This window comes from Eschrichtius robustus, chromosome 8 (genome assembly GCF_028021215.1).
Source record: "Eschrichtius robustus isolate mEscRob2 chromosome 8, mEscRob2.pri, whole genome shotgun sequence".
Classification (NCBI taxonomy): domain Eukaryota; kingdom Metazoa; phylum Chordata; class Mammalia; order Artiodactyla; family Eschrichtiidae; genus Eschrichtius; species Eschrichtius robustus.
The window spans coordinates 125,154,572-125,181,773 of record NC_090831.1 but is presented as its reverse complement, the minus strand read 5'-3'; the positions used below and the strand labels follow the sequence as shown (position 1 = coordinate 125,181,773).

The 27,202-nt window shown below is 40.5% G+C and overlaps 1 protein-coding gene and 1 pseudogene across 1 annotated transcript in view; one reads left to right on the top strand and one right to left on the bottom strand.

Annotated features, from left to right (window-relative positions):
• The window catches only part of GALNTL5 (polypeptide N-acetylgalactosaminyltransferase like 5), a 71,037-nt gene that overhangs the window by 7,484 nt on the left and 36,351 nt on the right, over positions 1–27,202 (bottom strand). The window contains exons 5-6 of the mRNA XM_068550200.1: positions 19,732–19,981; positions 14,501–14,618 (exon numbers count right to left, since the gene is read on the bottom strand). Coding sequence (XP_068406301.1) covers positions 14,501–14,618; positions 19,732–19,981 — 368 coding nt within the window. The remainder of the gene's footprint in view (positions 1–14,500; positions 14,619–19,731; positions 19,982–27,202) is intronic.
• LOC137768643 (tRNA-splicing endonuclease subunit Sen15 pseudogene) lies at positions 10,784–11,332 on the top strand (annotated as a pseudogene).

The window sequence follows — 27,202 nt, the reverse complement described above, 5'->3', positions numbered from 1 at the left end:
AGAAAAAAACAGATGCTCTTGTTCTAAGCCACCCAGTTCAGAGCTAGTTTGTAACAAGCATCATTGTGGCATTAGCTGACTAATGACACCCCTTTCTCTCGATATCCACGTAGCTGGTCCGTCTCCGGGTTCTGTCCATTCTACTTGTAAATATGCCTGGGATCTGTCCAGTTCTTTCTGTCGCCGTTGCTACTGCTCTGGTTCCGTCCATTGTCACCTTCTGTCCAGGTTATTGTAAGAACCTCCTGGTCTGCCGGCTTATCCTCCACTACGTCAGCCTCCACAGCCACTGTCACTGCCCTGCTTAAAACATACCAGTGGCATTTCCTTGCACGTAAGACACATCTAAATCCTTACAGAGTCCTGCAGAGTCCCGCCCCTGCCTCCCTCTCCAGCTTAATCTTGCTATTCTCTCCTCACTCATTCTGGTCCAGCCTCACTGGCCTTCTCCACTGACACACATGGGTTGGAAGGCTGTCCGCTTTCCAAGTCAGTGGGCAGAAACTGCGGCATTACTGAGTATCTTCTTACTCTTTGTCTGTCATCTGCATTTGTGAGGGGAAGCAGGGGGTGCATCATGCAACAAAGCCAGGGTAGGAGTTTCTCAGTCCATCTTGCTGGCCTCACAGTTATGGGGGTGCCTCCCAGATTCAGGCTGCCTATTCATTTTAATTTCTAGTGGGATCTCATCTTTTCCAGTCTCAGTAAATATCTTAGTAGAAAGTTAGGAGAGGCTGCTGCCCAGATACCATTTTAAATTAGAACTCTGGGGCAGCTGTGGCATAAAAAGAAAGGAACGAACATTGGCTGAGAGCACTTTAGGTGGCAGAAGCTGTGTTAGATGCCTTATGCCCATCGCCACGGTGAATGCAAACAGTACCACTGCAAGGTGTCTATTATTCTGATCATTTACACGTGGGGCCTTTTAGACTCTTGAGTGGTTCAACCACTCAGCAAATATTTCTCAACCACTTCTTACATAGTCAAAGTACCAGGTGCTGAGAACGCATTTTGAACAAGTCAGATCTTTCCCTGCCCTCATGGAGCTTACAGCTGGTGGGAACACACAACTGGCAGAGCCCAGCACAGAATAAAAATGGGGTCTCAGGTTCAAAAATCATGAAAAGTTTCAAGATGGCAACAGCAGAGCATTAAGCCAAGTGTGGGGTTCTTCTAAACATGGTACCATGTGCCACCACCCAGGCTGCATGTCTACACTGCCTGCCCTGCACACACAGACAGGAGACAACTGTGATACAGCACAATAAGTGCTGTAATGGGGGAAGCGTGCATAGGAGGGGAACGGATCCCAGACTTGGGTGTGTGTGTCTATGTGCGGGGGGCGGGTAAGGAAGATAAGGTCAAGGAAGTCTTCCTGAAGAAATTACATCAACGCTGTAGCTATGGGTTACGGCGGTGGGGAAAGAGGAAAGTGAACAGAGGCAGGTGATGATTTAGAGGTAGAACTGCCTAGATAGGGTGAGGTTAACGTGGGCAGGAGAGGGAGTGTGGAGTCCTGGGAGGTTCTCCATGGGGCATGTGTGCAGATAACTGGCGGGGTGGGGGAGGGGTAGCATGTCATCCACTCATAGAGGGAACGTGGGAGGAGGAATTTGGGTTTAGCATACCTGTGGGACATCCCTGCCATGGTAACTTGTAGGCGATTGGCCACACAAGCTTATGACTCAGGAGAAGGAACTGGGAAGGAGCGAGAATTGGTGTCATCAGCATCCGTTAATCATGGGAACGTGATGTGGATGAGGTTATGGAGAAGGTGGAGAGAGCAGAGAAAGAGGGACTTGGGGAAACCCCTTAGGGGTGGAAATTCTGAGCAGATGGGCCAAGAAAAGTAACCCAGTGAGGCAGTGGAGAGCCACGGTCTGAGCAGGGGGCTGGGTGCTGAGCAACTTGCCTAATCCTCTACTGTGTCAACGCAGGAGAACTGGCTTCAGCCTCTCTCTACTGCAGGCGTGTGGTTTGCTCTCAAATCACAGCATCCAAGGGATGCAGCAACCTTGGGCCGAATCTGAGCTGGCACCCGTGTCTAAGAGGCTCAGTCTGGAGGGTGAGGTAGGTGATCCTCCAAGTGTAGGGCAGGGCCCCGGTTCCTGCAGGAGTGTATCTTGCCCCTTGGGGGACACCAGGATGGAACCCTGGGGCAGTGTGGCCAGACACAGAGCAGGTTGTCTGCTCTCTCAGGGAAACAGAAATGCTAACCTGGAGCCTGGGTATGAGGCCTATTCCGAGGTTGGGAGTGAAGCTGCAGCTCTGTGGGCACCCAGCGAGTCATCATTTTCCACGAGCAATGGTAACACTGAGCTCAGGGCAACTAAAACAAATTCAGGGCATTGGAGGCTTCCAACATATGGCCAGCCTTAGAGAGAAGTGACTTAGAAACAGGGTAAACCCGAGCTGGGGGGCAGAGAGGGTCTCAAGATCTGAGGCTGAGTAGATCATACAAGGCAGGAAGCGATAGGTTTGGAGCACACTACTTATGATTGCTGTGAGTTTGGGCACGTGACACTACCTCTCTGTGCCTCGGTTTCCCCGTTATAAACAGGAGATGATGCTGGTACCTACCTCACAGGCTTATTATGAGGATTAAGTGAGTTAATATCTGTAATATTTCAGGGCAGTGCATGTCACACATAGTAAGAACTTGAAAATGAAATACATTTTTATCCTTTACATCTCAACTTAAATGCCATTTCTGCCGTGGCAGACACACACCTCCCCTAAGACAAGGCTAGGTTCGCCTTTTATATGATCGCACAGTACTCTGTATTTCCCCTTCATTGCATTTATCAGAAATAAAACTAAATAACTACTCATCTCACTCTACCCCAGATATTGATAGAATGGAAGCTTTATGTCATTCAAAACCACTTTTGCTTTGAGTGCTACTGTATTTTAGCACCCATCACGGTGCTTGGCATGTGACAGGTTCTCAATAAATACTGCTGAACGAGTGAATGAATGAATGAATGAATGAGGATTGTGTCTTCTGAATGCCCAGCATGTGGCACAGCCTGATGCAGGAGGTGCTCCTTAAACGATGGCTGTGTTGAACACTGAACTTAACTAGAACACTCAAGAGAGCCCTAAACTGAAACGAGATTTGGGTCTGACCACCATACAGGTGTTAGTTACAGCCATGGGAGTTGATGTAGGTATATTATGAAAAGTATTAACAAGCGGACAGCATAGGCGCTGGCCGAAGAGAATAGAGGAGCCACCACAGGTCCTGGTGGCCCTGCCCTGCCGGGTGCTACCACTTTTGTTTCTGGGCCATGGGAAGGCTGAGATGTGGAGAAGGGAGGCGTGGTGGGTGGTAGGTGGGAGGTATTCGGCTGGCTCACAGTAGCGGTTCTTTCCCATCAGATAAGGAAAGAGTGCACTAAGTTAACAAGCATGGCTTCACAGGTGCAGAGCGGCTACACGTCATCCCTGAGCCCTGAAGAGCACGTGGGGTAAGAAGAGAGGGTTGACAAGAGGAGCAGTCTTGCGAGCACCCACGTTTAAGAGACACACAGAAGAAATTCCCGTGAAGGAGATTGAGAACAGCTGAGCGATACAAGGGGATTTTTCTTGGATTTTGCCCTAAAACCCAAGGAAACTTCTGGAAAAGACTGGTATACCATGTCAAATGCTACAGTAACCTCAAGCACACGGAAGACCAAAAGCCATCCATTAGGGACACGAATATGAAACTGATGACAGTGGCGTAAATGATGTCAGAGGAAGGATGCTGAGGGCCTCCAGGATACTGATTTACTGGAATGAAGAGTGAGTGAGAAATGAAGTAGATGCAGGTGTAGCTGATCTTCCCTTAGGAAAAACCAGGTTACTTGGGTAGAGAGGGCTGCTGGTGTCAAGAGAGTGCCTAGCTATTTATTAATTTACATGTTTGTTTACAAAAAGAGAGAGCCAAGCATACTTAAAACGTATGAAGGGGCCATTTGGAATCAAGTAGCTGAAAATATTGAAGCAAAGATAATGAGTGCACTTGAGTAATAAGTTTGCTGTTATTTGCTGTCTGGAGGGAAGGTAAAGCCAAGATAAGGAATACACTCACTTTTTTTTTTTTAACTGTATGATATCACTTGTAATGTGGAATCTAAACAATAATACAAATGAATGTATATGCAAAACAGAAACAGACTCACAGATATAGAAAACAAACTAGTGCTTACCAAGGGGGGAGGGGCAAGGTAGGGCTATGGGATTAAGAGATACAAACTACTATGTCTAAAATAGATAAGCAAGCAGGATATATTGTATAGTACAGGGAATTATAGCCATTATCTTGTAATAACTTTTAATGGAGACTTACCTGTAAAAATACTGAATCACTATGCTGTACACCTGAAACTAATGTAATTAAATCAACTATATTTCAATAAAATTTTTAAAATAATACAAATGAATCTATATACGAAACAGAAACAGATTCACAGACAGAAAACAAACTTATGGTTACCAAAGGAGAGAAGGAGTGGGGGAAGGACAGATTAGGATTGTGCGACTAACAGATGCAAACTATTATACTATATATAAAATAGATAAGCAACAAGGATTTACTGTACAGCACAAGGAATTATATCAAATATCTTGTAGTAACCTATAATGGAATATAATCTGAAAAAGAAAAACTGAATCACTATGCTGTACACCTGAAACTAATACAATATTGTGAATCAACTATACTTCAATTTAAAAAAAAATTTTTTTTTAATGGTGGAATTTTGAATCCCCAGGATTTTGTTTCTTTGATTAGAAGTAAATCAGTATTTTTCTGAAATATTCATTGTTCATTAGTATTTCCTTTAAAAGTCTTAAAATTCATTTATATATATAATGCAACACCATTCAAAATCTTAGGGATTGATTTTGAAATTGCTGAAGTGATTGAGAAGAACAAATTACACTTAGAAAATTCTGAAAATGAAGAGTAACAAGGGACTCACTCTACCAATTAATAGACTTTATCGTAAAGCTACAGAAAATATTAATGCACGTGATTGGCTCAACAACTGGCGAATGGATCAGTTGAACACAGAAAGACCTAAGTATATATGATAATTTAATTTGTTAAAAAATGTGTTGTGCCCGTTTCTTTCTCTTCATAATTGTCACTTGATTAACAATTTGAAAAAAATGCAGAACTTTAACTCGTATCATGCACCAAAGTCTAAATGTAGTAGAGAATTAAATATAAACAATGATGTCATAAAACTATTAGAAAAAAACTTTATGAAAAATTATTGGATTTGAGAATTATAAAAGTTAAAAAGCAAACTTAAAGCAAATATTTTACTTGTTTAAAAGCCTTTAGTATTTAGCCTTTTACCATTATATAATATCTATTTTCTGTTTATTGCTTTTAATCTTAAATGCCAATTTTATGTTAATATTGCCACTTCACCATTTCTGGTTTTGTTTATTCACCTAGTATTTTTTTTTTCTTTTCTTTTTTTAATTTTTTAATTTAATTTTATTTATTTTTTTATACAGCAGGTTCTTATTACTCATCAATTTTATACACATCAGTGTATACATGTCAATCCCAGTCTCCCAATTCATCCCACCACCATCCCCACCCCCCGCGGCTTTCCCCCCTTGGTGTCTATACATTTGTTCTCTACATCTGTGTCTCAACTTCTGCCCTGCAAACCGGTTCATCTGTACCATTTTTCTAGGTTCCACATATATGCATTAGTATACTATATTTGTTTTTCTCTTTCTGACTTACTTCACTCTCTATGACAGTCTCTAGATCCATCCAGGTCTCAACAAATAACCCAATTTCATTCCTTTTTATGGCTGAGTAATATTCCATTGTATATATGTACCACATCTTCTTTATCCACTCGTCTGTCGATGGGCATTTAGGTTGCTTCCATGACCTGGCTATTGTAAATAGTGCTGCAATGAACATTGGGGTGCATGTGTCTTTTTGAACTATGGTTTTCTCTGGGTATATGCTCAGTAGTGGGATTGCTGGATCATATGGTAATTCTATTTTTAGTTTTTTAAGGAACCTCCATACTGTTCTCCATAGTGGCTGTATCAATTTACATTCCCACCAACAGTGCAAGAGGGTTGCCTTTTCTCCACACCCTCTCCAGCATTTGTTGTTTGTAGATTTTCTGATGATGCCCATTCTAACTGGTGTGAGGTGATACCTCATTGTAGTTTTGATTTGCATTTCTCTATTAGTGATGTTGAGCAGCTTTTCATGTGCTTCTTGGCCATCTGTATGTCTTCTTTGCAGAAATGTCTATTTAGGTCTTCTGCCCATTTTTGGATTGGGTTGTTTGTTTCTTTAATATTGAGCTGCATGAGCTGTTTATATATTTTGGAGATTAATCCTTTGTCCGTTGATTCCTTTGCAAATATTTTTTCCCATTCTGAGGGTTGTCTTTTCGTCTTGTTTGTAGTTTCCTTTGCTGTGCAAAAGCTTTTAAGTTTCATTAGGTCCCATTTGTTTATTTTTGTTTTTATTTCCATTACTCTAGGAGGTGGATCAAAAAAGATCTTGCTGTGATTTATGTCAAAGAGTGTTCTTCCTATGTTTTCCTCTAAGAGTTTTATAGTGTCCGGTCTTACATTTAGGTCTCGAATCCATTTTGAGTTTATTTTTGTGTATGGTGTTAGGGAGTGTTCTAATTTCATTCTTTTACATGTAGCTGTCTAGTTTTCCCAGCACCACTTATTGAAGAGGCTGTCTTTTCTCCATTGTATATCCTTGACAGTTGACCATAGGTGCATGGGTTTATCTCTGGGCTTTGTATCCTGTTCCATTGATCTATATTTCTGTTTTTGTGCCAGTACCATATTGTCTTGATTACTGTAGATTTGTAGTATATTCTGAAGTCAGGGAGTCTGATTCCTCCAGCTCCGTTTTTTTCCCTCAAGACTGCTTTGGCTATTCGGGGTCTTTTGTGTCTCCATACAAATTTTAAGATTTTTTGTTCTAGTTCCATAAAAAATGCCATTGGTAACTTGATAGGGATTGCATTGAATCTGTAGATTGCTTTGGGTAGTATAGTCATTTTCACAATGTTGATTCTTCCAATCCAAGAACATGGTATATCTCTCCATCTGTTGGTATCATCTTTAATTTCTCTCATCAGTGTCTTATAGTTTTCTGCATACAGGTCTTTTGTCTCCCTAGGTAGGTTTATTCCTAGGTATTTTATTCTTTTTGTTGCAGTGGTAAATGGGAGTGTTTCCTTAATTTCTCTTTCAGATTTTTCATCATTAGTGTATAGGAATGCAAGAGATTTCTGTGCATTAATTTTGTATCCTGCAATTTTACCAAATTCATTGATTAGCTCCAGTAGTTTTCTGGTGGCATTTTTAGGATTCTCTATGTATAGTATCATGTCATCTGCCAACAGTGACAGTCTTACTTCTTCTTTTCCAATTTGTATTCTTTTTATTTCTTTTTCTTCTCTGATTGCCGTGGCTAGGACTTACAAAACTACGTTGAATAATAGTGGTGAGAGTGGACATCCTTGTCCTGTTCCTTATCTTAGAGGAAATGCTTTCAGTTTTTCACCATTGAGAATGATGTTTGCTGTGGGTTTGTCATATATGGCCTTTATTATGTTGAGGTAGGTTCCCCTTATGCCCACTTTCTGGAGAGTTTTTATCATAAATGGGTGTTGAATTTTGTCAAAAGCTTTTTCTGCATCTATTGAGATGATCATATGGTTTTTATTCTTCAATTTGTTAATATGGTGTATCACATTGATTGATTTGCGTATATTGAAGAATCCTTGAATCCCTGGTATAAATCCCACTTGATCATGGTGTATGATCCTTTTAATGTGTTGTTGGATTCTGTTTGCTAGTATTTTGTTGAGGATTTTTGAATCTCTATTCATCAGTGATGTTGGTCTGTAATTTCCTTTTTTGTACTATCTTTGTCTGGTTTTGGTATCTGGGTGATGGTGGCCTCATAGAATGAGTTTGGGAGTGTTCCTTCCTCTGTAATTTTTTGGAAGAGTTTGAGAAGGATGGGTGTTAGCTCTTCTGTAAATGTTTGATAGAATTCATCTGTGAAGCCATCTGGTCCTGGACTTTTGTTTGTTGGAAGATTTTTAATCACAGTTTCAGTTTGATTACTTGTGATTGGTCTGTTCATATTTTCTGTTTCTTCCTGGTTCAGTCTTGGAAGTTTATACGTTTCTAAGAATTTGTCCATTTCTTCCAGGTTGTCCATTTTATTGATATAGAGTTGCTTGTAGTAGTCTCTTAGGATGCTTTGTATTTCTGCGGTGTCTGTTGTAACTTCTCCTTTTTCGTTTCTAATTTTATTGATTTGAATCCTCTCCCTCTTTTTCTTGATGAGTCTGGCTAATGGTTTATCAATTTTGTTTATCTTCTCAAAGAACCAGCTTTTAGTTTTATTGATCTTTGCTATTGTTTTCTTTGTTTCTATTTCATTTATTTCTGCTCTGATCTTTATGATTTCTTTCCTTCTGCTAACTTTGGGTTTTGTTTGTTCTTCTTTCTCTAGCTCCTTTAGGTGTAAGGTTAGATTGTTTATTTGAGATTTTTCTTGTTTCTTGAGGTAGGCTTGTATAGCTATAAACTTCCCTCTTAGAACTGCTTTTGCTGCATCCCATAGGTTTTGGATCGTCGTGTTTTCATTGTCATTTGTCTCTAGGTACTTTTTGATTTCCTCTTTGATTTCTTCAGTGATCTCTTGGTTATTTAGTAACCTATTGTTTAGCCTCCATGTGTTTGTGTTTTTTACATTTTTTCCCTGTAACTGATTTCTAATCTCATAGCGTTGTGGTCAGAAAAGATGCTTGATATGATTTCAATTTTCTTAAATTTACTGAGGCTTGATCACCCGAGATGTGATCTATCCTGGAGAATGTTCCATGCGCACTTGAGAAGAAAGTGTAATCTGTTGTTTTTGGATGGAATGTCCTACAAATATCAATTAAATCTATCTGGTCTATTGTGTCATTTAAAGCTTCTGTTTCCTTATTTATTTTCGTTTTGGATGATCTGTCCATTGGTGTAAGTGAGGTGTTAAAGTCCCCCATTATTATTGTGTTACTGTCGATTTCCTCTTTTATAGCTGTTAGCAGTTGCCTTATGTATTGAAGTGCTCCCATGTTGGGTGCATATATATTTATAATTGTTATATCTTCTTCTTGGATTGATCCCTTGATCATTATGTAGTGTCCTTCCTTGTCTCTTGTAACATTCTTTATTTTAAAGTCTATTTTATCTGATATGAGTATTGCTACTCCAGCTTTCTTTTGATTCCCATTTGCATGGAATATCTTTTTCCACCCCCTCACTTTCATTCTGTATGTGTCCCTAGATGTGAAGTGGGTCTCTTGTAGACAGCATATAGATGGGTCTTGTTTTTGCATCCATTCAGCAAGCCTGTGTCTTTTGGTTGGAGCATTTAATCCATTCACGTTTAAGGTAATTATTGATATGTATGTTTCTATTACCGTTTTCTTAATTGTTTTGGGTTTGTTTTTGCAGGTTCTTTTCTTCTCTTGTGTTTCGCATTTAGAGAAGATCCTTTAGCATTTGTTGTAGAGCTGGTTTGGTGGTGCTGAATTCTCTTAGCTTTCGCTTGTCTGTAAAGCTTTTGATTTCTCCTTCGAATCTGAATGAGACCCTTGCCGGGTAGAGTAATCTTGGCTGTAGGTTCTTCCCTTTCATCTCTTTAAGCATATCATGCCCCTCCCTTCTGGCTTATAGAATTTCTGCTGAGAAATCAGCTGTTAACCTTATGGGAGTTCCCTTGTATGTTATTTGTCGTTTTTCCCTTGCTGCTTTCAATAATTTTTCTTTGCCTTTAATTTTTATCAATTTGATTACTACGTGTCTCAGCATGTTTCTCCTTGGGTTTATCCTGTATGGGACTCGCTGCGCTTCCTGGACTTGGGTGGCTATTTCCTTTCCCATGTTAGGGAAGTTTTCGACTATAATCTCTTCAAATATTTTCTCTGGTCCTTTCTCTCTCTCTTCTCCTTCTGGGATCCCTATAATGTGAATGTTGTTGCGTTTAATGTTGTCCCAGAGGTCTCTTAGGCTGTCTTCATTTCTTTTCATTCTTTTTTCTTTATTCTGTTCTGCAGCAGTGAATTCCACCATTCTGTCTTCCAGGTCACTTATCCATTCCTCTGCCTCAGTTATTGTGCTATTGATTCCTTCTAGTGTATTTTTCATTTCAGTTATTGTATTGTTCATCTCTGTTTGTTTGTTCTTTAATTCTTCTAGGTCTTTGTTAAACATTTCTTGCATCTTCTCGATCTTTGCCTCCATTGTTTTTCTGAGGTCCCGGATCATCTTCACTATCATTATTCTGAATTCTTTTTCTGGAAGGTTGCCTATCTCCACTTCATTTAGTTGTTCTTCTGGGGTTTTATCTTGTTCCTTCATCTGGTACATAGCCCTCTGCCTTTTCATCTTGTCTATCTTTCTGTGAATGTGGTTTTTGTTCCACAGGCTGCAGGATTGTAGTTCTTCTTGCTTCTGCTGTCTGCCCTCTGGTGGATGAGGCTATCTAAGAGGCTTGTGTAAGTTTCTACACTCACTTTTTAAATACATATCATTCACAAAATCGATTCTATTCTCAGACACAAGAATGTGCTTATAAAGTTACGAGGTCCTGAAAGGGAGACTATTTCATATGCTTCATTCTCAGAGAGCAATGCAATAAAATGAGAAATAATCAACCAATCAATAAAAAGCACCAGAGGCATGGATGTTACAAAAATAATGCCTGGGACGGCAGGGCATGGAGGAGCGCGGCGAGTCCCAGCCGACCGCAGGCTGCAGCGATGTGCGCCCGGGCGGCGATCACAGCTGCGGCGCCCCTTCACGGGCCCCCGAGGACGCCTGGATGGGCACGCACCCTAAGTATTTAGAAATGATGGAATTAGATATAGGAGACGCCACCCAAGTTTATATAGCATTCTTGGTTTACCTGGACCTCATGGAGAGTAAAAGTTGGCACATGAAGTAAACTCTGTGGGGTTACCAGAGCTCCAGCTCATCTGCCTTCTTGGTACTGAGAAGGAGAAGGGTTACAGACGGTGGTGCTTACACCCGTCAGTGCTTCCCTCAGCCATAACAGGATAAGGGAGATCTTGAAGGCATCTCGAAAATTGCAAGGTGATCCAGATTTGCCGATGTCTTTTACTTCCACCATAGTGGAGTCTGACTCCACAGTAGTCTATTACAAACCTACTGATGGATTTATGCTGCCAGATCCTCAGAATATTTCCCTTAGAAGATGACACCTATACTTCCCGATGCTTGCTTTATTCACACAAGATTGGATTGAGACCCCTCAGCCTGATTCATCTTTTATCTCAGAGCTAGTCACGGTTGACTTATCTGGGCCCATTCCATAAGTTTTCTTTTCAAGAATAAAACTTTCCCAGATAGAAGAATTAATTTTTTTCAAAAATATAGGCTAGTTGCTCTAGAACTTTCTCATCTGGAGACAGTTTAATTATAGTTGTATACACGTTTATGCCTACGGTGTGTTCAGAAGCGTAGAACATTGCTGAGGCTGCCACCTCTTTCCCTTACTCAACCCTCTCAGTGCCTTTTGGTCACTACAGCTAACCTGGAATGGCATTTCATGCTCACTTTGACACCTGGAGAGTTTACTATAGTCTGCTTTTTCATCCCCAATAGAAAGTATTCTTTCAACTGGTTTTTTTTCATGTTGCAATTACTGTTACTTCCCTCTTTGATTGACTTTAAATCAAAACTAAAAATATCCTCATCCAGAGTGTAAAATTACATGTCTAGATTAATAGGGACCAGAGAATTGCTACCTACAAGAGTACTGGGTCTTTTTTTTCCATTCTTATTACCACCACCTGTACTGTATCATAGCTAGAATATTACAAGGGAGATAGTAGGGGACAGTGTTAACCTTAAAAACATCTTTCTTAAGTAGACCCAGTTTTTCCACTTTTGTTAATACCTCCCAATTAAGTTGCCTAAAGTATAAACAATTATATGCCAAAGATGTTTCAAGTGACATTTTGGGGCATATAATAGTCCAAATTATAAATGACTTAAAAGATTAAGGCAAGGGTGAGCAAAATTTTTCTGGAAAGGGCCAGAAAGGAAATATTTTAGGCTTTTCAGGTCATATAGGTTTTCTCACAACTTCTCAGCTCTGCTGTTTGTAGGACAAAAATAATCATAGACAGTATCTAAATGAATGGTTATGGCTGTATTCCAATAAAACTTATTTGCAAATGCAGGGCCATAGTTTGCCAACCCCTGGTGTGGGGAAATAGTCAATAAACGTATATAGCTAATGAATGGTATGTTATGTACCCATTAAAAATTAGTAATGAATATACTGAAAAACATGAGAAAATATTTAGTAACAAAAATCAAGATACAAAAGTGTATGAATGCGTATGATTATGGCTATAAATAACACACCAAGTATATAATAAAAAGATGACAAAATAAATTACTAACTGGTTATAATAGGATGGCAGGGCAGGAAATGGATGACTGTCTTTCTTCAATATTTTAGTTTTTCTCTATTTGTATTACTTTTATAATAAAAATATTTTAAAATAAAAAAAATAAATAAAAATAACGCCTGGATCAAAAGGGAACAAATAAGTAGGAAAAAAAAAAGCAATGAAAATAACGAACTTACAGGATACTGCCAAATAGCGACTTGAAGGAAAAATATATTGCTCTAGATATTCTTATATTCAAAATAAGGTATCTGAAGCATTACGAGAGAAGACTGTCCTTACACTAACTTTAAAAAAATGTAGAAAGTAGCCAGCCAAACAAAAGGAAGAGGGACATAAAATCCAAAGCAGAAAAAAATTGGAAAAACACAAAAAGCAAATCTGGTGAACATCTTAATACATGCTAAGAGAAACGCAATTCAAAGTATAATCGCTGCAGATGATTTCAGAGAGTATAAAGAGCAGCTGGCAAAATTAAAGCAGAACAATAATGGCTGCCACTTATTTATCAGTTCCGATAAATAATCTCTTATCTTTACAACAACCCTGTAAGAGAGAGAATTTTTTTCTTCATTTTACTTGTAAGGAAACTAAAGCTCAGAGAGAATAGGAATTTAGTCATAAATGAAGCTGTTTTCTCTACACCCAGTTGTATCTGTTGGGAAAAGAGACAAAGCAGAGAAAAGGGAGAAAAAAATGTGAAGGGCAATGATGGCAAGCTCACAGCCCAGATTTTTATGCACAGTTCAAAATGATCATTATAAAAATCTATTAGAATTCAGTCAAATACAAAAAATTACCTATGATTAACATATGATAAACGTTTGAATAGCTCAGTGTTTTCTTCACACTCTCCAGGAATATCTACTTTGTACCTTATTCTCCACCCCTATTACTTAATTTTTTTTTTTTTTTTTTGGCCACGCCATGCGGCTTGCGGGATCTTAGTTCCCCTACCAGGGACTGAACCTGGGCCCTCAGCCGTGAAAGCAGGGAGTCCTAACCACTGGATCACCAGGGAATTCCCACATTAAATCTTTATAAAATTCTGAGAATAGCATTTTTACTTATTCCTGTTTGACAGATGAGGAAACCGAGAACTAGAAAAATGAATGACCTGCCAAGGATCATACAGCAAGTGAGTGGCAGGGCTGAGACTCACCCTAATGTCTAGTGTTCTAACATCACAGGATTCTTTTTTAAATTAAATCTATTATTTTTATTGAGATATAATTTATACACCACCAGAAATCCACGCTTCAAAGGCTACAGCTCGGTGATTTTCAGTATTTTCACAAGGTTGTACAATCATCACCACCATCTAGTTCTGGAATATTTTACCACCCCACAAAGAAAACTGGTACCTGTTAGCAGTCACTCTCCTCCCCCAGCCCATGGCAACCACTAATTTATTTTCTGTTTCTATGGATTTGCTTAGTCTGGACATTTCATACAAATGGACTCATAAATATATGGCCTTTTATGTCTGGCTTCTTTTACTTACCATAATGTTTTCAAGTTTCATCCCTGTTGTAGCAGGTATCTCAGGATTTAAGAGTTAGGAGAAAACTTATTAGACATCTTCTACCAAATCCTCTCATTTTACAGATGGAGAAACTGAGACCTAACATACCCCATGTATTCAGTGATACCCAAGTCTCCTACCTCCTAATCCTGTGTTTTTTCAACACACTACTAATACCAAGACAATCAGAATAATAAAAAAGAGATTCCACAAATAGGTAAAAATATCACATTAATTTGACATACCATATATTAGAAATAACATAGGTATGAAAATCTGATATTTTGTTAAAGGTTTTCCATTTCTGTAAGGAATCCCATAAATCATTTACTTCACGTGGCACCTGAATGGCACCAGATGCTTGTGTAGGGATACAGGGCATAGTTGCCACAGCATATTACATGCCTTGAAGTTAGATTTTACTTTCTATGTACAAAGGTAACTATTTAAAACAAAAAGTCTGAATTACCCTTAGTGAAAGTTCCAAATTTTCTCCTCCCCAGAGATTCATGCCCTTGTCGTACTGTCCGATTTCATTAAAATAATGCCTGTTTATAGCAAAAATTCCTCCAGCCATTGCAGGTGACCTAGAAAGGACACACAAATATTAAATTTATTCCATAAATTCAGTCATTGTGGATTTTGGCCAAAACTATATTAAATATTAGTGATAACAGTTGAAAACTAGAAAACACCCATATTAACTAACACCAAAATTATCTTAATATACATTGAAGTATGTAAAATTAGTAAGGTAAAACGGCAACAATAGCTTTAACTTAGCTCTCGTCAAATTTTGTAAGCAGTCTATTCTAAAACGTTGTCTTGGTGACAGGGAAAATTTTCTTTAGTATGTGAGCTTCCCACAGGGATGATGATTGAATTGGGTAGTGGGAATTTAGAGATCTCCCTTCCTAAAGGCATTAAGTGAATTGTCATATTTACTTCTAGGAAAACCATAATGTTACATAGCATCTTTTTTGGTACACCAACAGCAGAGCCCAATAAAACCAAACTATGTAGTTTGAAAATAATTACAGATCCATTCATTCATTGTTCCAAAAAGTCTATGTAAAGCCATTATGATGTGTTAGTGATAAATTAATCAACAAGCAAAGGTGGAAGTAGGGAGACTAGTTAGAGGTTGTTGTGGTGGTCCCAGAGAAATATGATGGAATCTTGGATAAGGGTACAGCAATGAAGGAGATGAGATGTGGCTGAATTCTATATAGGTTTTGAAGATGGAGCCAGCAGATTTGCTATGGGTGGGATGTGCGGGTTGGAGGAAGTTTGGCCTGGATAACCTGGAAGATAGCGTTACCATGCACTGATTTGTTTGTTTGTTTTGACCACATTGCAGCATGTGGGATCTTAGTTCCCCGACCAGGGATCGAACCCATGCCCCCTGCAGTGGAAGCACGGAGTCCTAACCGCTGAACCGCCAGGGAAATCCCTAGAGTTACCATGCACTGAGACGGGGAATGCTACAGGTGGAACCAAGTTTTTGGTGGGAAGATTCAGTTTGGGACATATTTAAGGTGTCTGTTCAGCATGCAAGTGGAGATGCCAGTAGGCAGCGGGATAGGTGAGTCTGGTATTCTGAGAGAGGTCAGAGCCTGAGAGTCACCAGTACAAGGTGGATGAGAAACACTCCGTGAGCGAGGGGAGGTGAAGAGGACAGAGCCCTGGGCACTTCAGCAGTGAGACGTCGGGGGGGGGGAAGAGGAGGAATCAGCAAAGGGCATGGAATAAACCAGCGGTGAAGGAGGAGCGAGGGCTGGGGGCTCTGGTGGTCTGGAGGCCACGGGAAGATGCCCGTCAAAGAGGAGGGAGAGGCCAGCAGCATGGACACGGCTGACAGGCCACGTGGGACTAGGACTGAGGACTGGACACGACAGTGTGAACCTAGCGGGGAGGGCAAAGCCCGACTGCAGTGAGCTTAAAGTCGAGTGAACAGTTTAACAGAACTGGAGAGAGTGATACCGACGACTCTTTCTAGGCGGTTTAATACAAAGGAGAGAAAAGGAAAGGGGAAATGGCTGATAAAATAAAATCATTTTATTTTTTTAATTGTGAGAGAGAACAGCATGCCTGTAGTCTGCTAGGAGTCATTCCATCTGGTAGCTGGACGAAGCTGGTCCCTGCATATCCCCCTCCCTGGGGACCACGAGTGCCGTTGGTGGAAGCTTAAGGCCACGATTTTCCTTGCTTGTTCTAAGTTTCACCTACCTTTTATTTTTGTCATTAGAACTATTGTAAGCAGGGGAAAAAATATATCTTCAGATATGAATGCTAATTCATGGCTAATATTTAAAATTAATTTTTTCCTTTAACTCTTTAAAACAACCTATTTTTTCTTACATATATTATTATACATTATAATTGTATTATAACATATCATATGTATAATACATATTCCATATGTAATATATACACATATAATCACACAATTGGTATCATACTGATCTTTTTTTTAATTGAAGTATAGTTGATTTACAATGTTGTGTTAGTTTCTGGTGTACAGCAAAGTGATTCAAATAGACATATATATATTATTTTTCAAATTCTTTTCCATTATAGGTTACTACAAGATACTGAATGTAGTTTCCTGTGCTATACAGTAGGTCCTTGTTGATTATCTATTTTATATAAGGTAGTATATATATTTTAATCCCAAACTCCTAATTTATTCCTCTCCCACCTTCCCCCTTTGGTAACCATAAGTTTGTTTTTTATGTCTGTGAGTCTGTGAGTCTGTTTCTGTTTTGTAAATAAGTTCATTTGTATCATATTTTAGATTCCACATTATACTGACATAAGTTTTTTATGGCCTGATTTTTTAAATTTAACATATTGTGAGAATTTTCCTTTTTAGTTAACTAGCCTTCAAAAATTTTAACTCTATAATATTCTACAAAATATGAATATACTTTTTTAACCATTTCAATATTGAACATTTATGTTGTTTTGATTTTCTTACTAAAATAAATTTTGATACAATATATATTTCTGAACCTATCTCTCAACTCCTTAAAGATAAATTGTAAGAAGTAGAATTATTGCATCAAAGAATAAGAATATTTATCAAATTTTTAATTTATATTGCCAAATTTTCAAAAAGCATTTACAAATGCATATATGCTAACAGTGTATTAGAGTTCCAAAATGTTGCTTTTCAGCAATTGACTATTAGAAATCCAATTTCCATATTGAATTTTTACAGCCTAAAAAATACTTAAAATGTGAGATACAGAAATATTACAAAAATTATAAGTCAATTTTTTGGTAAATGGAATATTTCAGCTACTTCTTACTAAAAGTAACTTCATTTTAGATTACTTTGAGATGAACTCAAAAGATTGATGCTTTATTTTTTAGTAAATCATGATTTTTTACATATTAAGTTTTATTTAAATGAAGTATAACTTTGTTCTTTTACATCCTGAAGTCTGTAACATTAACAATAGCTACCATTTATACTGATCACTTCCTCTGTGTCAGGCCTTTAAGTTATGTGCTTTACAAGTATTGGCTCATTTAAGGCCCTCAATAATCCAGAGAGGTAGGTATTATTATTATCATCATCATTTTACAGATGATACTGAAGCTGAGAGAGGTAACTGGCCCAGCTAAGGGCTGCCTGTTTTTTTTGGCCGCACCATGTGGCATCTGGGATCTTAGTTCCCCAACCAGGAATCAAACCTGTGCCCCCTGCAGTGGAAGCACGGCATCTTAACCACTGGACCACCAGGGAAGTCCCCTAACGGCTGCCTTAATGCACAACTCCAGGGATGCTAATTACCTATAGTCTTTGTGAACAATGCCTTCTGGAAATGTGCAGTGCACAGCCTGTGCAGCTGTACATGGCAGCCCTAAACAGCTAACAAGTGATGGCTGGGGCAGAGGAAAGATCAGAGTCATACACAGTGAAAGTTATACGAAGGAATCTGCATGTTATCCTAAAGGCAGTGGAAAGACAATAAGCAAGATGGGTGACATGTGCAAAGTGGGGTTTTAAGAAAATTAACGTAGCAACAAGAGAGATTGGAATGAAGAGGAGGAGCTGTAGGCCAGACTGTCCCTTAGGGTGTAGAGTTTAAGCCTGGAGCAGTGATGGTTTGGGCCATGAGGACTGTCAGAGAGATGGACAGATGTGATATGAGAATCATCACAAAGGATGGGTCTCCTGGAGCTGGTTAGTCACTGGATTAGAGAAGGCAGTGGGAGATCTGGAAGATGGCTATACAGTGTTCATATGTGGTCATGCTTAATGGCTGCATAACAGTCCATTACAGTTCTGGCATAAAGTATTGATACTGTATAATTTCCCAATCATTCCTCCCAATTCTTAGTCTTTATTTCATCCTTGATTTAAGAGGTCAGTTTGCTTACTAAGAGTAGGGGTTCAGGGTAGGGGCAGCTATTGGGATTAAGGGAAGTAATAAAGTGGAATGGGAATACCCACTTCTGGGAATGAGTGGATAAAGGGATTGCAAGGCAGCATGAGGCTGGAGACCATCAATGTGCAGAAGCATCAATTCACATCTCTTAAAGGAACAAAGGAAATAGATGGTGGAATTGAACCAGAGTTGGAGCTTTGCAGGGCTATTGTGGCAGAAGTGCAGTCGGATGTGGCAGAAGAGAAGAGAATTTATAGATCAGAAAGTCTAGACCACAGAAGCAGAAAGAAAACTGTGAGGGGTAAAAAGAGAAATCAAAGAACTGGACATCTTGATGATGTCCAAGGGTGGGCGTGGGGGGAGCAGAGCAGGAAAAAGCCAGGAGGTTGTGGCCAAGGAGAGGGATATCTGGTAATTTAGAAGGTGAAGATGCAGGGTATGGCTGTAGGAATAATATTAAATATCTAACATTTATACAGCACTTATTATGGACAGATACTGTTCTAAGCTTTGATATATGTCATTTAATTCTCATAACAGCCCTGTGAAGTACTGTTATTCTCCAGACTTACAGATAAAGAAATAAGGTGCAGAGGGGTTAAGTAACTCGTTCAAGATCACACAGCTCTAGCTAAATTAAAATAGAGGCAAAGATCAAGGACTTGCTAGGCTATGGCGTTAGAAAATTGACTCATGTGGTTTGTAAAACAAAGGGGTTAACATTAAAAGAGAAGTGAGCCTGGTGTCAAAGTTATCAGTAAATGTGGGGAGTGATCTGGAGGAAGTCTCTTGAGAAATAACCTCATAAGTACAGTTAGAAGTCATAAGATTCAAATTATTCTCACATTTAGAAATATATTTTCCAAGACTGATATTCCAGGAAAATCACATTCATCTCAACCTATAAAATTACAGATGGAAGCATTTGCATAAATATTTTATACATGAATTTGGCAAAGACATCGACTTCTTCTGGGCTATCCACAGAGCTAGTATTTTCATCATTGATAAACATGCAACTTGTTCCTGAGAACCAAGTCCACATTTTAAAGCTGGACCTCTGAAATCAGAGGGATACTAACCATGGTGGTATTCCGAACTGGGGTGAGATGCTCATCAGTGAGCAAAAGGTAAAGAAACAAAACCTACCACATTCTATTATTACAGACTTTTAGAAACAAGATAAATAATAAAATACTTCTCTTCATTAAGCTCATGAAATCAAAGTCATAATCTCTGAAAGCTTCCCCCTGCTCCCAATACCTATATGCTATTTTTCCATTACCAGAAGAAATCTCACCGGATAGGTCTAGTGGGTCCTTCTGGTCCATCCATCTCATAAGAGAAAACATGATCCCATTTAAATTGCAGATACCAGTTGAAAGCTCCCCTGACAACAGGAGAGGGCTGGTATTCCAGGGTCATGTAATCAATGACATCTATCAGTGGACACACCACCATTCGGGGGTCCTTGGCAATGGCATTCAGCAAGGGCTCCAGCCATACTTTATTCACTTCGCAGTGGCTATCCAGGAACACCAGAACATCCCCTGGGGAGGCAAGAACAGGCAAGTGTTAGTGCATTTGTAGGAAACACCTGACAACCCAAATCAAGGCAACAAGCATTTGTCCAGCATTTACTATGTGTTTGGCTATTAAGGTGCTTTCAGCTTCACTGGCAGGAGACAAGAAACACATATTTTATATTGTATCAAATATGCAGGACATCGGGCTTCCCTGGTGGCGCAGTGGTTGAGAATCTGCCTGCTAATGCAGGGGACACGGGTTCGAGCCCTGGTCTGGGAAGATCCCACATACCGCGGAGCAACTAGGCCCGTGAGCCACAACTACTGAGCCTGCACTCCGCAACAAGAGAGGCCACGATAGTGAGAGGCCCGCACACCGCAATGAAGAGTGGCCCCTGCTTGCCTCAACTAGAGAAAGCCCTCGCACAGAAACGAAGACCCAACACAGCCAAAAATAAATAAATAAATAAATAAATTAATTAATTTAACAAAAAATGCAGGACGTCATGTGCCACAGATATCCAGAAGAAGCTGGTGAACCGTGGGTTAGACAGTAGTCTGGGGAAGATTCTAAAGAAGCAGATGGAACTGAGCTGACCTTCAATTTTAAAATATCATTTTATCTCAGCCTTGATTGATCAACTCAATGTAGCAAATGTTTACTGCACGGAAACCTTCCTTGGTATTTAGTTTGGTGCTTGGGATGCAAAGATGCATAATTATTTTTCCTCTTGAATTCAAGCTTTAATGAGGGTCTATTCTGCTTTGAGAACATGGGAAAACCTGGCATGGCCAAAATAAAGAATATGTGTGTTAAAATATATTACGTGGTCTCAAATTGGAAGGGACCTCAAAACTCAGGTGCAGAGGTTAGATTTTTTCTTGTAGCCAACATAAAATCATAGGAAAGTATGAAAACATCCTATGTTTAGATCAGAAGACTTAGTATTATTAAAATGTTTATAATCTCCCAAATCAATCTACAGGTGCAACTCAATCCTTATCAAAATCCCACTGGCTCTTTTTACAGAAATTGATCCTAAAATTCATATGGAAAGGCAAGGGATCCAAATTAGCGAAAGCAATCTTGATAAAGAAGAACGAAGTTGAAGGATTTCCTGCTGTCAAAACTTACTAAAAGGCTACAATAATCAAAACAATATAATATTGGCATAAGATACTTATAGACCAAAGGTATAGAATTAAGGGTGCAGAAATAAACGAAGCATCTATTGTCAATTGATTTCTGAAAAGGGTACCAAGACAACTCAATTGGGAAAGAATCATTTTTTTCAATAAATATCCTGAGACAACTGGATATCTGCATGAAAAGAGTGAAGCTGGACCCCCTAACTCATACCAAACACAAATATTAAGTCAAATGGATAACAGACCTAAAAAGGTAAGAGCTAAAACTATAAAACTCTTAGAAGAAAACAGGCATACATTTTACGACCCTTGAGTTAGGTAATGGTTTCTTAGGTATGACAACAAAAATACAAGCAACGGAAGAAAAAAAAACAAAACAGGTAAATTGGACTTCATCAAAACTAAAAACTTTTGTGGTTAAATAGATACCATGAAGAAAGTTAAAAAAAAAAAATCCACAAAATGGGAGAAGTTATTTACAAATCATATATTGGATAAAGGACTTGTATCCAGAATATACAAAGAACTCTTAAAACTCAATAATAAAAAGACAACTTAATTAAAAAATGGGTAAAGTCTTTGAATAGACATTTCTCTAAAGAAGATATACAAATAGCCATAAGCATGGGAAAAGGTGCTCAACCTCTTCTGTCATGAGGGAAATGCTAATCAAAATCACAATGAGATATCACTTCATATCCACTAGAGTGGCTATAATCAATAAGACAGACAATGGCAAGTGTTGGTGAGATTGTGGAGAAACTGGAACCCTGTGCATTGCTGATGGGAGTATAAAATGTTGCAGCCACGTTCAAAAATTATTTGGCGATGCCTCAAAAGTTAAAACACAGAGTTACCATACACCCCAACAATTCTACTCCCGGGTATACATATACACAAGAGAAATGAAACTTAGGTTCACACAAAATCTTGTACATTAATGTTCACAGCAGCATTACTCCTAATAGTAAAAAAGTGCTAGCAACTCAAAGGTTTACCAGCGGACGAATGGCTAAACAAAATGCGGTATATCCACACAATGGAATATTATTTGGCAATAAAACGGAATGAAGTACTGACACATAGTACAACATGAATGAACCCTGAAAACATTGCTGAGTGAAAGGAGCCAGTCACAAGAGACCACCTATTGCATAACTCCATTCAATGAAATTTCCAGAATAGGTAAATCTATATATAAAGAAAATAGATTAGTGGTTATTTAGGGTTTGGTGGTGGGGTGGGGGGAGTAAGATGGCAGGGAATGGTGAGTGACTCCTAACAGGTATGGGGTTTCTTTTGTGAAGTGAAATTCATACTTTATGGCAAGACAAGAAACATTTAAACATAAAAATTCTTCTCTGCCCTTTGGCCTCCTCTCTCCCCACACTGTGCATTGTGTACCTGCATTAGGCATCGATCAAACCTCCCCCAACAGCAGAAATACCTGCTCAACCATAAAAAGCAACATTCTCCCAGCATCAACAAGACAACTGCTTAAAAGATAACATTCCTCCTTGATCTTGTAAGGGGTCACATGACCCACCAGGATGCCACCTAGATCTGGTTATGTAAACTGTAAATAACATGTCATTTGATATACAGCACTCTGTCTCAAAAAAAACCTTATATAACTGTGCCTTGACTTCTAAAGGGCAGAACAGTTCTCAGAGCTTTCTGAAATGCTCTTCCTGGGTTATAATCCCCAAATTTGGCTTGAATAAAATTTTCCAATTCTTTCTTAGGTCGACTGATTAATTTTTCATTGACACTTTGTACTAGGAAAACATGTTCTAAAACTAGGTTGTGGTGATGGTTACATAACCCTGTGAATATATTTAAAAACACTGCATTGTACACTTTCAGTGGGTGAATTGTGTGGTATGTGAACTTCATCTCAATAAAACTGTCAGAATTAGGAAACAAAGAGTCATATTGGGAAGAAAGAGTGCATCTTCCAAATCTTTCTATAGAATACAATGAGTATTCTAATAAACAATTCACAACAGAATTTAAAATTTTTTTAAATTTATGTATTTATTTTATTTTTGGCTGTGTTGGATCTTCATTGCCGCATGCAGGCTTTCTCTAGTTGCAGCGAGCGGGGCCTACTCTTCGTTGCAGTGTGCGGGCTTCTCATTGTGGTGGCTTCTCTTGTTGTGGAGCATGGGCTCTAGGCGTGTGGGTTTCAGTGGTTGTGGCACATGGGCTCAGTAATTGTGGCACATGGGCTCAGTAGTTGTGGCTCGTGGGCTCTGGAGCACAGGCTCAGCAGTGTGGCGCACGGGCTTAGTTGCTCCGCGGCATGTGGGATCTTCCCGGACCAGGGCTCGAACCCAGGTCTCCTGCATTGGCAGGCAGATTCTTAACCACTGTGCCACCAGGGAAGTCCCCAGAATTTTAAACCATTAATAATGACATAACCTTTATCCCTCAGCTCAGATCACGGGATGCTTATTCTTATCCATCCATCCAAGATCCTGTCCACATGTCAAACCTTGAATAAGCAGGACTCAGGAAAAGCAACTTAATTTTGTTCCTTTAAATCTATAGGGAGGGGCTTCCCTGGTGGTGCAGTGGTTGAGAATCCACCTGCCAATGCAGGGGACAGGGGTTCGAGCCCTGGCCCGGGAAGATCCCACATGCCGTGGAGCACCTAAGCCAGTGCGCCACAACTACTGAGCCTGCGCTCTAGAGCCCACGAGCCACAACTACCGAAGCCTGCACGCCTACAGCCTGCGCTCCGCAACAAGAGAAGCCACCGCAATGAGAAGCCCGCGCACCGCAACGAAGACCCAACTCAGCCATAAATAAATAAGTAAATAAATAAATAAATAAATCTAGAGGGAGGACTGGTCCATTCCCTGCCATTGGTTACAAAACAGAGCAGGCCCCAAGACTTCTCTGCTCTCTTAGGTTAATTGGAAGTCTTATTAGACAGCTGAAGTTGAAAACAGTCTCAATTCAGCAATTAGAATTTCCAGTCCCCTGCTACAATTGAAACTTCCCTGCCTGCATGCAGAACCCACCCCCCAACCAGGTGGCCCTGTGGGAGGGTCACTTGCCTTTGCATTAAATCTTCTTAGCTCTTCCTTACTGGTCTCCTTCCCCAGCTTACCCTCTGTGGTTTCAGACCTTACTAAAGCCAAAGGAGGGTAAGAGACAAATGAATGGGGCAGGGAAGTTCTTTCTCGGTGAGAGAGCAGGGTGCCCTGAGCTGACTCCTTCCATTACGGTGTGGCTGCACGGTGATTTTGAGGACCACCCCCCTTCCCAACCTTGGTAGTCTCTTATCTGCAGTTCCCATAAACCGGGCAAATGCAAATGCATTCTATCCAGGTGGTCTAGACTCCCACCTCCGCAACTTAGGGTCCTGTGTTCTACCTCTAGCTTCTCCTCTACTGAGATCTGTTCATCCTTCTAGATGGCCCCATTGGACATGATCTAAGATGATCTTTATTGCTCTCTTACCCAAACATCCATTGCTTGAGCAAACTCTGCCATCAGAACAGATACTAACACTGAAGCAAATGTCCTTGGCTCTGTAGCTAGCCACAGCCCTTCTTCTGCCCTTTTGATTCTCAGGTGAGAAGCCAACATCAGTTCATTTCTCTTCACCCCCAATAGGTTTCTGGTTTTGTTGTATTGATGTCTGAGGATGTGCTGAGCCCCCAACACAGGAAATTCACATCAAGTTCCTCTGACCAGGATTTAGCAAGCAGCTTTCTCTAAAAATCACCTCTAATTCTAACGATCTCATTCAGTGTAGCTGAGTTTGCTTCTCAGATATCTATTTTGAAATTTCTTTACGGTACTGTGTCAGACAACTCACTTTGGAATATAACATCTGTTGTCTTCATGCCTCAATCAAAACAGCTAAAAAGAGCCCCATTTTTAAACATATATAGTTTTTTTTTTTTTTTACTGTTGGAAGCACACACACTGTTCAATTAACACTTTGCATTTTTCACTTAAAATAGCTGCTATAATATTACATAACACAAACATTTTAAAATCATGTCGGCTAATTTGATAGGTGAAAAATACCATCTGTTTCTCCAAAGAAGATATATAAATGGCCAACAAGCACATGAAAAGATGCTCCACATCATTGGTCATTAAGGAAATGCAAATTAAAAACACAGTGAGGTACCACTTCATATCTACCAGGATGGCTAGAATTAAAACAAAACAAAAAAAGACAGAAAATAACAAGTGTTGGTGAGGATGTGGAAAAATTGGAACTCTCATACGTTGATGGTGGGAATGTAAATGGCCCAGCTGCTGCGGAAAACAGTTTGGCAGCTCCTCAAAAAGTTAAGAAGAATTACCATGTGACACAGAAATTCCACTCATAGGCACATAGTAAAAAGAATTCAGGGGGCTTCCCTGGTGGCGCAGTGGTTGAGAATCCGCCTGCCAATGCAGGGGACACGGGTTCGAGCCCTGGTCTGGGAGGATCCCACATGCCGCAGAGCAACTGGGCCCGTGAGGCACGACTACTGAGCCTGCGCGTCTGGAGCCTGTGCTCCGCAACAAGAGAGGCCACGACAGTGAAAGGCCTGCGCACCGCGATGAAGAGTGGCCCCCGCTCGCCGCAACTAGAGAAAGCCCTCGCACAGAAACGAAGACCCAACACAGCCATAAATTAATTAATTAATTAATTAAAAAAAAAAAAAAAAAGGATTCAGGGACTTCCCTGGTGGTGCAGTGGTTGAGAATCCGCCTGCCAATACAGGGGACACAGGTTCGAGCCCTGGTCCGGGAAGATTCCCACATGCCGCGGAGCAACTAAGCCCATGCGCCACAACTACTGAGCCAACAGCCTGCGTGCCTAGAGCCCGTGAGCCACAACAAGAGAAGCCACCACAATGAGAAGCCCATGCACCACAATGAAAAGTAGCCCCCGCGGAAGCTTCAGAGACACGGCGGAGAGCGCGGCCACAGGGGTGGGAAGGCAAAGCGGAGAGATTCCCGCACAGAGGCTCGGTGCCGAGCAGCACTCAGCAGCCCGAGAGGCTTGTCTGCTCACCCGCGGGGCGGGCGGGGGCTGGGAGCTGAGGCTCAGGCTTCGGTCGTATCGCAGGGAGAGGACTGGGGTTGGCGGCGTGAACACAGCCTGAAGGGGTTAGTGCGCCACGGCGAGCCGGGAGGGAGTCCGGGAAAAGGTCTGGAGCTGCCGAAGAGGCAAGAGACTGCTTCTTGCCTCTTTGTTTCCTGGTGCGCGAGGAGAGCGGATTCAGAGCGCCGCCTAAAGGAGCCCCAGAGACGGGTGCAAGCCGCGGCTAACAGCGTGGACCCCAGAGACGGGCGTGAGACGCTAAGGCTGCTGCTGCTGCCACCAAGAAGCCTGTGTGCGAGCACAGGTCACTCTCCACACAGCCCCTCCCGGGAGCGGGTGCAGCCCGCCACGGCCAGGCTCCCGTGATCCAGGGACAACTTCCCCGGGAGAACGCACGGTGCGCCTCGGGCTGGTGCAACGTCACGACGCCTCTGACGCCGCAGGCTCGCCCCGCCTCCTCCGTACCCCTCCCTCCCCCGGCCTGAGTGAGCCAGAGCCCCCGAAGCAGCTGCTCCTTTAACCCCGTCCTGTCTGAGCGAAGAACAGACGCCCTCAGGTGACCTACACGCAAAGACGGGGCCAAATCCAAAGCTGAACCCCGGGAGCTGTGCGAACACAGAAGAGAAAGGGAAATCTCTCCCAGCAGCCTCAGGAGCAGCAGATTAAAGCTCCACAAACAACTTGATGTACCTGCATCTGTGGAATACCTGAAGAGACAACGAATCATCCCAAATTGAGGCGGTGGACTTTGGGAGCAACGATATATATATATTTTTTCCTTTTTCTCTTTCTGTGAGTGTGTATGTGTATGCTTCTGTGGGTGATTTTGTCTGTATAGCTTTGCTTTTACCATTTGTCCTAGGGTTCTGTCCATCCATTGTTTTTTTTTAGTATAGTTTTCAGTGCTCGTTATCATTGGTGGATTTGTTTTTTGGTTTGGTTGTTCTCTTCTTTCTTTCTTTTTTTTAATTACTTAAAAATGTTTTTAATAATTATTTTTTGTTTTTTATTTTAATAACTATTTTATTTTATTT